At 43.6% G+C, this 12,195-nt stretch overlaps 1 protein-coding gene across 1 annotated transcript; it reads right to left on the minus strand.

The window, feature by feature from the left end:
• Window positions 1-5,201: 5,201 nt before the first annotated feature.
• Window positions 5,202-9,765, minus strand: LOC104032720 (cyclin-dependent kinase inhibitor 1). The gene is made up of 2 exons (XM_009485155.1): window positions 9,372-9,765; window positions 5,202-5,269 (listed from the first exon to the last, which is right to left on the minus strand). Exons 1-2 carry the CDS (start codon window positions 9,763-9,765, stop codon window positions 5,202-5,204), a joined length of 462 nt encoding a protein of 153 aa, XP_009483430.1.
• Between the last annotated feature and the right edge of the window lie 2,430 nt (window positions 9,766-12,195).

Consider the following 12,195-nt stretch of genomic DNA (forward strand, 5'->3'; position numbering starts at 1 on the left):
GGAAAAGATCATCTGAAAGAGGGACCTAGAGAATCAGACCTTTAAATCCATATTTAGGGCCTGAGCTAATTTTTTTTAGAAGTGTTGCTCCTAAGTAACTCCTCCAGTTCAGTAGAAGACATTGTAATAAAAAATCTGTGCGTATGCATGCCATATATTATAAATCACTTCATCTCCTATTGAAGCACGGCCACTTCTGGGCAAAAACACGGCAGATGTTTAACATGTCATGTCACAGCAGCCCTCTGTAGCAGATTTCAGTGGGACAGGAAGAATGCCATGAAACTGCAAGAAGGATTTAGTTAGGCGAGACATAATTACCAAAGCTGGACTATGTCCAGGACACTGGGGCAAACCCTCCTGCCTTTGCAAATTTGATTTTAACAACTTTAATTTTAAACACCTGATAGTCGTATTTCTTGCCAAGGGAACAGATTGCTGAAAGTAAGAGAGGCAGCATTTCCTAAGAAAAAAAAAACTCAGAAAATGAAGAAAGGGAAAAAAAAAGGTTTCCTCCTATATGGTTTGTGACACCTCAGTGGGAAACCATGAAATATCCACTGCAGAAACACATTTTCTGGGCTGTAGGTCAGCTCAGCTTATACTATTACCCCACAGCCCGAGCCAGTATTTTGTGCGTGGAAGTGATGAATTGTAGAAAGTGGAACAGCACAAGGGGATCAGTGTAGGCAGGCCAAGGTCAGAGCAGCGCAGAAACAAAACAAGAATAACCTGCCTAAAAAGAAGAGAATTCAACTTCTTTTGCTATTAAAACATATTTGTGCACCAGCATTTATTGATGACATTGCAAATACCCACATCCAACAACCAAATGGTTCAACACACCGGCCTGCTTATGTGGAGTTCAACTGTGTCTACTACGGCATTGCAACAAAACAAGAAAAGCAAAAATGAATACTGAAAGAAAGCACCTTGTATAACACAGACCCTCTGAATCTCAGGAGGAACGTTGTTGACCTTGGCTACCCCTGAGGTTTGCCACGTGAGCAGAGCAAATAATTTCCCACAGCAGTTTGCAAGCTTTGGAATAAGCAAGTCTCAATCCTGCTTTAGTGCAGGGGGATGGAGTAGGTGACTTCCCAGGTTCCCTTCCAGCCAAACATTTCTGTGATATTAAGGCCCACCCCCAAAGCCTATTAACAAGGATCCAAAAGATAATGGTAAAATAATAAAGCATCTACTGGAGCAAGTCAATAGCTTCTCCAGGAAACCGATACTACCCTACAGAAGAGTACTTCAGAATAGTTTGCAGAGGAGTCACTGCAAGTAGAAGAAAGCTGTACTTGCATCACCCTGAAAATAACTGGAAGCACATGGAGAATCGCTTTTCCTGGCTTTTTCGCCGAAGTGAAACAACCTTCTCCAGTTGCTGCTGAAAGGAATTTAATGAAATAATCCATACCTGAGGGATTATTTCCATGTTTGTACAAAACATAAAACAAGTGTTCTGGGACTTGCGCTGTCCCATTTTCAGCTCAGATTGTGTTGCACGTGGGACACATTTATCTTGGATGGAAAAAATCTGAACTACTGATTTCCCTAATGTATATGCTGGTCTCACCGTAGTATGAGCGGAAGCTAGGTTGTGGCTGTTGTGTAATATACGGCCCTGAGTCACAATGCAGCTTACACTCAAAAAAGGGGAAGGAGGCGGGCTCAGACAGACATACTTGTACCTATTTAACAGCACGCCGAGGTTACAATATGCTGGGGGTTCCTGATGTAGTCTCCCTCCTGCTGTGTACTCCTTACACAGCTGCACAAGACCTTAAACCAGTGCTGCTGCCCTGTCTTTAATGCCCAAAGTCTGAACACATCCCCTTGCTTCTCATTATGAGAAAGCGTCGCTTTGGGCGTTGATGGGTGGCCACAGACCCCATCAGCCCATCAAACTCACAGGTCAGTAAATAAGCCCTGAACAGCTTTGTTACAGGATTAAATCTGGTACGTTCAGCACACTGTTTATGCCCAGGGAATGAAGCAGACCAAAGCTTCAGTGTATTGCTTTTGCAATCAGGTCTGCTGCCTCATTTAGCCAATGGGAATGTTTTAGACCCACCTACTATTAAAAAAAAATTATTATTACAGCTTTGCTACATACTGACACATCCCCATGTACAAACTGTGTTAAACAAGAAAGTGCAATTCACAAGTTGAAAAAAATAATGGAATATTCCATGTTTCACTGTTTCCTCATTGGCACAGTAATGAAACACAGATATACTTTATCTACCCTGGTGATGATGAAGCTCGGACACTAATCAGACTTTTGTTGTTATTTTTGGCTGTCACACACACAAAAATATAGCAGAAAGCATTTTTCTTCGTCTTTTAAAGCCCGTGTATGTAGAAAGGAGGCAATGGCTTTACACAGTTAGCTGCTTGTCCATTTATTCTGTAGAGTAAAAGGACTAGTGCAGAACAGTTCAGCCTCACTTCTCCTCTGGTGTAAATGAAGGTGGTTCCACCACAGAGCAGTGGAGTTGTAATACAGTGTACACCAGGGGAGGATTAGGCCCCCTAGTACAAGTATAGGAATTTCCCATTGCAAACACCGGTATGAAAACAGTATTTCCCTCTCCTCCGCCGCCTTCTGTGTTACCATGTTATCTTCATCTTCAATATTCTGTCATTTCAAAAAGCCTTAACAAATGTATAATCAGTAAGCAGAAAGAAATCACCTTGTCTAATCAGCAGAAAACTCTTTTCTACCCCAGCACTGAGCTCCCAGTCACAATCACAGCTAATTAATATGCTATAAACATGGACAGGCGAATGTTCAACCACGGTCTCCACCTTTCAGTCTGAATATATTGAAATTCCACTCTAAGGCCAATATCTGCATTGGTATCCAAAACCTGTTATTGATAATTTAAACAATTGTTTTACGAATTCCTATGACATTAGTGTCCTGATTACAAAGCACTTAAGGCAGATACTTCCCTTCAAACGTAGGTTGAAGCACTGAGCTGTTTTGGAATTAAGATGAGGAAAATAAGAAAAGATCCTTTCTTGTTTCTTTGGGACAGCAGTACATTGACAGTCATTATTTCTCCTAATAAAGAGAAGCATCCCTTTCCCCCTTGAAAGAAAAAGGCTCAGCTACTTCACAATAACCTCATGCATGGTAGACTTTAGGGCTTTTATGAACAGCTTGTGCCATCCTGGTCAGAAAGGAATTCTGCAAGTAACCTTGCTACAAACCAAAAAAGGTGCACAGTGTCATTGGTCTGCTTTAAAATCACAAACGCATGGAGAGATAGTTGTGCAATTTTTCTTAATTAGAGAAAATCACCACACTTTAAAAAAGAAAAATAGATTAGACTGCTCTAATCAGAAGCAAAGTTTAAAAATAAAAACAAACATACAAAAAGCCCAGTCCCACACCTTTATGCTATGTCTCAACAGGCTGAAAAGAGTGCAACAGACTGGCCTGGTACACACACACTGAAGGCTCTGCGAGCAGCAGTTGCCAGGTTGGCCCTCATCCTGCTTCGTTTGGGTAAAACTCCTTTTGACATCAGATGGATCAAGGTTTGCTCCTAACTAAATAAAAAATTCCAGGGGGAAAAATTACATCTTGTGACTCTTGTGTGTAGCTGGAAACAGGTTCTGACCCTGCAGTTTGCTGAGCATCTTTATCTCAGCATACAGAAACAGAGTAAAATCACTGTGTTATGCATTTTGGGGAAAATCAACTATTATTTATGTCTAAACACTTGTAGCTCTTAATGGGGAAAAAGAATCACACTAAACCCTCCTGGTTTTGCATGTAATGCAGGGTGTATGACTTGCTTACACCACTTCTCATGCATACACCTGACACACACACACGAGCACGTTGGTTTTTATTAGTCAAGAGAAACCTTAGTTTGTTTAGATTTGAGACAAAAAGCAGCAGTCCCATCATCTCATGTCATTCTAAAAACCTGACATTTACAGCGCTCTTTCCAAACGAGTTCATTAAACGCTGCGTGCATCTTAAGGCCATATGCAGCAGTATAATTTAGAGCGTATATTTTATAGGTTTCTTTTTCTGGTTTACCCCCTGATTATTATGTGCTATAAAACCTCAATTATCCCAGCTAGTCAGGGGAATAAGAAAGGGAAATAAAAAGTAGGTGATGGAAAAGCGTATGTTAACAAATGACATAGAAAAGCAGTCCATGCAACACCAAGATTGCTGCACGTGCAACATTTCAGTGTTATTAATGCCCTTTCTCTTCTTATAGAAAGATTAGTAGTATGAATAAAAAGCACAAAATGGCAACTAAACCATCTCCCTCATTCTTACTATGTTCTTACAAGCAGCAGGCATTTTATAACACCGTGGACAAAAGCACAGCAAATCTTATCTTCCTTTTCACCGTGCAAACTCATAGACCTAGATGGAACAGCACAACCCAAAATAAAGGTTGGATTTGGCCCAGATGGTAACAGGAATGACTTGAAAGATACAAGAATATACCTGAAAATTTCTCCCCATAACATATAAGTTTAAGCACCTAACTCTTGCGGGGGGGCAGACAAACAAGGCTAAAATGGCTGCTGACATACATGGAAACTTTCCTAAATAATTTCACCTTTATCCATTTACATCCCAGCAATAAATACATTTGGCACCCAAGCGCTGTTACTTATGCCCTGAATAGTTGCAATCACAAAATTCTGTACCTGAAAAAAAAATCACAGAAAGGGCTGGGAATTTTTTTTAGTGTGTCAGACCTGTAAAGCTGAGATGGTGAAACTTAGTAAGCCATCCTTGCTAAAAGCAAAAAAGAGGGTATACAAAGACGTGACAATATCAAAGGCCCCAACTGTACAGTGACTTGTCCAAGCACATTATTACACGTATACAGTTCTTTTAACTGTTTACCACTTTCTCACATACAGTGACTTTTAATGCACATTAAAATGCTAGCCTTAGCCAGTTTCTGTAGCATCCAAACTTGCTTACCAGTAGTTTTTAAGGCCAGTAATTTATCATCAAAGTGATTTCAGTTGATTTGGCCTGACCCCATCCCAATGAAAGTATTTTCTGTTTTCACTGCTGCTGTCAGGAATACATCTCTGTGGGATGTCCCTAAGTGTCTGCAGCCTGCACGCTCAGTTTTTGAAGGTTGAGGAAGCTTGGCAGACATTTCCAACCTCTCCGGTGCAGATCAATCCTCTCCTCGTCTTCAAGAAGCTGACTTCTTTGCAGCAGCTTGCATATTTGTTTTGACTCGCTTCTTTGCTGAGTAGTAATCTGGTGAACAACACATAAACAGAATCAGCGTTACGACATTGATAGCGACTGCTTTTCAAGAAATCTCTCAAATCTCGTTTTCATGTTGAAGAAGTCATTTAGACGTCTCTTTGGTTCGTGAATGAACAACACTAATACCTTTAGCATGTTCCACATAAAGCTATGTAATACCAAGTAAAACAAAGGAAATGTGCTGGCTTTTATCCAGTTGAGATCAAAAGACTTTGGACCCTCTTATGCAAGCTGAGCAATGTGACATTTCACTCCAACTTTTAGATCCACCGCTGCAGTGCTTTCCAGACAGAAACATTTTTTTTTTTCTTTTCCTCCTTAAAAATAACAAAGAATACTCTGCAAAATAACATCAGAAGAACTATATATATGGGGCACTTTATTTCTGCTTATTAGATCAAACTGCTGATTCAAGGAGGACTGCATAAAACCTTGCACTACCACTGAATTGTAACTAATTCTTTTCTCAGAGAGTAAGCATTGTGGCTCCAGGGGAGAACACCCATTATGTTTTCATATGTACATGTGGCTGAATCTTTGTTTCAGGTGCAGATGTAAATCAACCTTAACTACAGAACTGTGATTACAACACAGGAGTTTCCCTATGAGCTCCTTCTCTGCCTCCCAGCCTCGCACAAAAAATACATACTTTCTTCTGGTAAGTAAGGCAGAATTAGCTGAAATGAAAGCTAGATGCTTATTTATATCTAGAGTTCATGGGATTTGCCTGGTGTAAACTGTCTATATTCATAGTAATGAGTTCGCTCCAATTTCAGGTGAGGATGCGGCCTCCCTGATATTTAAACCTGAGCTTTCTATATAGTCAAATTGGCAACACCTATCAAGTCCTAGCAGCATAAAGTCTTGTATTAATTTAAACGCAGAACATTATTGGCGGGATGACTGGAATTCTGTAGGCTTTCACAGCCAAGTTTGTGCAGGGAGATTCCTGCAGCCAACTTCCTTAAGGATATACATCTGCAAGGCACAGTGCAATGGAGTGCAGCGGTACCTGAGCTAGCCCTAAGTTAAACTTCTGGAGCAGGACGTGATCCCAAGGAGAGTATATTCTCCAGGCAGGAGCATGCACTGCTAACTCAGTAGGAAAGCAAATCCCACTATTACCATAACCTGCTACAGTCTCTCAGTGGAGCACCAGAGGAAAGGAACAGCTGTAAGAAAAACAGGCTTACATTACCAAATCTTCCATTTAAAAGACCTCTATATAGCTATCCTCCATTCTATTTTGGGAAAAGAAATGCATTAGGAATTATGCTTAGTAGATGAAATTCAGAAAAGACTTCAATAGTCGGTATTCCCATTTCTGCCTGTGAAGAATTTTAGCAACAGCCTAACTGCTCAGATGCCCACATAATGGAGCCTAGTTTCAAAACTGATAGATGCGCTTAAAAGCCAGGAGGATGCAGATTCCTGAGAGACATATTCAGACGGTCTAGCCTCCATCTCAGATGCTAAACAGAGCCCATGGAAATTGGCTGGTTTGCCTAAGGGACCCTAAAGAGCACTTGCACTGGCATAAGTAAGGTACTGAGGATGCTGCTGCCTGCAGCCTGTCAGTAGGAAAGCCTGGCCACAGGGAACTGGGAGGCAAAGATTTCTGTTGTTTGAATATACCTACCTAAATAGCCACTTCCCTTTCCTCCCCATTTTCTCCCCAGTCATCTTACATGAACTATCTGCTTCAGAAGTAAGACCAGCTAGTGAAAACATAGGGTTGTTACCAATTTTCTCTCTTTGACTTTTTGCAAAAGAGGCAAGGACGTATGAATGCCTCCCAGGAGATCCAAGGTCTAGGTGTATCAGACTGAGGCAAGCCAAAAAGTTTGGAAGAGAAGAAGAGAAGTGAAGAGCTGACATGGTTTGCCAACCTTGACTAGTGAAAAAAAAGAAAATGAAAAAGTGAAAAAGGCTTATAGCCTGTAATTGAGCTGCTTTTGAATTTGAGGCTCTCCCAGAAAACACAGCAGAACCACACTGGGTCCGCAATGAAAAAGAGAATGGAGTTGGAGTAAGTCTACATAAAACGGTTGGGAGATAGAAGGGAAAATCTACTTTTGTACTGGTTAGCTCTCTGCAAGTCTGAGGAGTCAAATGCAGCAGGAAAACCTCTGCTCCTTCCACTCTCGAGGTGCCAATGCCCACAAAACCCCATGGTTCGTTTTTAATATATCGATATTTATTTAATGGGCCACAGCTGTCTTTGAAAGTCTAAATTAAATGCACATTGTTGGATCTTAACGTAAAGCATTACAGTGTTCTTGTTGACCAAAGCAGAACGCAGATAACTGGGTTCAAACCCAACCTCAGATCCTAATCCTAAACTAACCTTTCATTACAGGATGGCAGAAGATGAGCGGAGGGGTGGAGGCATGGGGGCAGACCGTATCAGTAGGTACCACTTTCCCTGGCTCAGTTTTGCCTGAACTACTTCAGTCATGCCCAGAGGGACAAGGTTCCTGCAGCTAGAGGGAAACTTCTAATGCATCCTTCAGCTGGCAATAAGAAGGGCGTGTGCGTGTGTGCGCGCACACGCGCGCCTGCGAGAGAACGATTGAGAGAGGGACTGATCTCTAAGCCTCACCAAAAGAGAAGACTGCAAATGATCTTCCTGGCCCATCTCACACACCCAGATTCCTTGGGGAGAAGGATACCGTTGTTAGACTAAAGTGTTTTCTCTTATGAAAACACATGCGGGAAAGTGTTAAAACTGCAGCGTGGTATTTTGGTTTCCACGTCTCCTGATGAAATGTTTCTTGCCTGGGGAAAACAAAACAGAAGAAAACTATTCCCTGGAAATATCTGCATAATTTACTCCCACACACCTAGTGAGAGATTTACAATTGAACAGCAGTTCCCTCAAACCATCACAACATTGTGCTCTGAATTACGCCTCTGTACTCCTACCTGTAAATTATACTGTTAATTAGTTAATGGCTGTAAAGTGCTTTGGAGAAGAAAAGAGCACTCATTAAATATCATTGTTCTGTACTCCAGCGTGCAATGTTCCACTGTTCATTAATCTCCAACCTCTTCCTGAACCTCTCGCTAGCAATTAAGTTTCATACCCTCAAATAGCAAATTAGTCTATTGTCTGACTTAACTGAGATCAACATCACTGTTCAGAAAGTGTTTCCTGAAACCTTAGCTTCAATTATCTTCCAGGCAATTTCAAGCTGGTGTCTCACATCAAATTCCCAAAAGAAAATCCTTGGTCTACGTCTTGAAAACCTCAGTCATGGATAAACCAAAACCCCAATACAGGCAAGGGAAATCTAATACACGGGATTAGATTTTTCAAACAAACTGAAATCCCGTTGAGAAGAGAAAATGAGGGGCCAGATGTTCAGAAGAGCTTAGCATGCAGGATGCTGAGGACTTTAAAAAACCTAAAGCTCTTTCATGGGTGCTGAAACCCACTCCTTTGTACATCTGTCAGCAAGTCCTGGTGAGAGGCATTTGAAAACCTAGCCCCTTCTGCCGCCTGGTCAAGTTTAAGATCGATTTGCCCTTAAAATTCCTGGATGCCTTCACTGAGTGTAATATCCAAGCTGAAGTTAGCAGGAGACCTGGCTGCTTTCTCTGGTTTCTGGTCTTCCTCCGAGGGCTTAGCTGGCTGAATGGTGTTCCTTATTGCACTCGGGAAAGGGTGCACAGAGCCAAACCTATAAGCAAGCAAAAAATGAAAAACTCCCATCTGATGGGCAACCCTGTTTTCCTGTTGGGTTCCTGCTTGAGAAATCACCTCACTACTTTTCTTAGACCACCTTTTTAAATGTCAAACCCTCCTAACCATCCCAACTATCCTCCCGCAAGAAGCAATTGTTATCTTACTGCTCTGTGACAAGTCCTAAACAGAACCCCAGGGCCAGGAGCGGGGTTGTGGCACAGCACTTTTGAAAAACAGAAGCCCAGTGCCCATTGATTTAGTGTGCCTTCCTCCTCTTGCAGATGCTTCTTTGAAGGTTTGCACTTTCTTAAAGCAAGACTGGTTTACAGGCCCACCAGAGAATTTCTAAGCAGCTGCTGGGACCAGGTTTGATCATCTAAGCCGCACAAGGGTCTCACACACCTGTCAAAGATGTCTGTCTTCTTTTCTTCCCTTCTGAGATCCTCTTGCCCCCTGTTTTCTCGGAAGTTTTGGGTTTCTCAGTCAGTCCCACCTGAGAAAAGTGGTGACTCTTGTCCTCCCTGCCCAGGGGCCAGTTCAAGTGCTGCAGTGGTCTCCGAGCACCTCCCACCACGCAGCTGTGGTAGAAGGTGGGCACCTCGTGGCCCTCAAGCTCTTCCCACTGCAGGAGTCCCTCTGCTGGCGTGTCCCGGAGGAAATCGAAGTTCCACTTCTGCTGGGCCCCCTTGACGCTGCTGTGCAGCATGTGTTGGAAGTCCTGCCGCAGCTGCTCGTGGTCTATGGGGCCAAAGAGGTTCCTCCGTGCGTGGGTTGTCTTTCTCAGCCTCTGCTCCATCTTTTCTCCCTGGTGCTGCTCTCCTGTGAGTGCGTACAACAGTGACTCCCTGCCAAGGACAGAAAGACCATCAGCCATCCTTTGCACGCTCAGTTTAGTGAGCACTGCATACTCTTTAAGGGGAGTGTGGCAGTAAACCTAGATACTTTTGATCCCGCTACAGGAAATCTTGGCTTATTCTGAAATAAATTTATCCCAATCTCCAGTCCAGAGTGAGAATTCCCACCTATAGGACGTGTCTACAGAAGGGTGGGGAAGGGTAAAAAGCCCTCACCTCTTTTGTGCACCTTTATTTCAGTGTACACTGAGTGAGCGCTTGCCCTAAGGTGACAGAGACACATGAGGAAGTGAACAACATCCCTTGACGTAGCGCAGCAAAAAACAGAAAGCACAGAAGTGGTACTTGGGGAAAACAGCCATGTGTATCACTTTAAACAAGGAAGAGGGCCTGAGAAGGAAACTTTCCAAGACAACGAAGGGTGATGGCAATCAGTAAAGTACAGAAGACATGTTTAATTTTACAGTGAAGGTGGTATCTCTTTCCTGACTACTCTTACCATTTGTTTTGCAGTGTCAGCCAAGTTGGAATCTAAAGGTGATCAGAGCAATCACCTGTTTCTTGATGGACATTTTCACTCCCTTTTCTTGAAGCAATTGCTTGAGAAATGGTCTCAGTCACAGACAAAACTACTATCCTTCCTACAATGGCAAATCCCAATCAAGCATCGGTAGGTGGACTTCCCATTTGGTAGGCCGGCATGGGGACAGAAGAGATGGGGTTTGCACCCTCCTCTGGCAGGTAAGGTGGGGAGATGGCAAGATGGAGGAAAGAAATCAGGCATTTTGCAGATTTCGTAGGCCAGAAGGTCATAAATATACCAAGTACATTCACCCACTAATTCCTGCACCAGGTCTTTAATTTCTAGAAGAGCTTGAAAATAGATCTTAAAGGTTATTAAATTCTTTCTCTCTCTGGATCCACAAAACTCAGCCCCTCTCTCAAGCTGTGATGTGTAGCAGCAGACAGGCTAAAAAGAAACCTCAGAGAAACATTAGCAAACAGCCAGATTTTGGATTTGTTGTGCTACTGAATTCTGAAGGGCATAAAGAGTTTGGGGACAGAGCTGAGACAGATCACCTGGTGATTTGTCTACAGACCATGCAGATAGTCAGAGCAGCAGAGCTCCTGCAGAACCTCAAGCTTTGGGCTTGGTCTCCAACATCCCAAAGGGTGCTTCAGCCGCAGCAGACGCAAACCCAGATGTGACTGGTATAATCACCCCCCTGTATTATCTTTGCAGCGTTGTACCTAATCAACATGAACTCTGAGCACCCCCTCACAATCACATCCCAAGTGCCTACTCCAAAAATGTCACTTGGTGGCTCCGGTATCAAGAGCTTGTCAGCAATGGGGCGGTGTTGGCACTTGGATGGTTCTGCACATAGTCTGCCACAGAAAACTCAGATACTGAGGGATGCGGCTACCTCCTCCTAGATGGAAGCTGAGTTTCAGTTCTGCAGCTGGTAACACACCTGAGCGGCGGAGGTCCAAAGAGGCAGACCGGCTCCTGCATCCGCTTGTAAATCTTACTCCTTGCCCTCAGCAGCTCTGAACCAGCATCCCACAAACCCATCGCCCACAGCCACAGTTAATTACACCAGAGAGTGCCAGGCCTGGGTTGCCCTTCCGGTACATGGGCTGATTTCCAAACGTTGGGTGTGGTTCTCTGGAGGCCGATGTCTCCCAGGGAGCTCCAGGATGGGAAACAGGGTAGCCCTGTTTGGTCCGGGACAACATCTGGGGCTGATCATTAGGTCTGATGGGACTGCAGTGCCTCCTGGGCCCCAGCCAGGTCCCTTTGGTGGCACCACACCGTGCCGTGTGGTTACACCAGCCCATCTGGCATGAGCCTTCAGCACTCGGCTGCCAACGGGAGCAAAGCTGGCAGTCGCCCACCAGATGCTCCTCACTCCCCACAGGGCCTAGGAAAAGTAGGAAAGCACTTTTCCTGAGGAAGGCAGCCGAGAGCACAACAACAAGGATAATCCTCTAGATGGCATCCAGAATCCCCAAACTTCACACAAAACCTGTGCGCAGCCTTGCCCTTAGTCCTCCGGATACTCGGCGGTGCCGGCTGTCACTATAGCTAACAACAGTCACACCTCCGCTGCTTCTTCATCTGGTGCCAAGCCCTCGGCAGCTTAAACTGAGTTCATTCAAAGGCAATCGGGTCTTAGGAAAAGGCAAAAGGTCTTAGGAAAGGACATACACTGCTTTGCAGGAATATTCGTCTTTCTTACAAACCTTCATACGTATTGTGGAACTGACTGTTTGGTATCAGTGAACCAGGGCTAGGAAGAAAGAAGGTATTTATCGAACAACTATGGCCTTTCCTAACAGCACGTTTTAATATCACACAGGAATGAACT

This window comes from Pelecanus crispus, chromosome 1 (assembly GCF_030463565.1).
Source record: "Pelecanus crispus isolate bPelCri1 chromosome 1, bPelCri1.pri, whole genome shotgun sequence".
Taxonomy (NCBI): domain Eukaryota; kingdom Metazoa; phylum Chordata; class Aves; order Pelecaniformes; family Pelecanidae; genus Pelecanus; species Pelecanus crispus.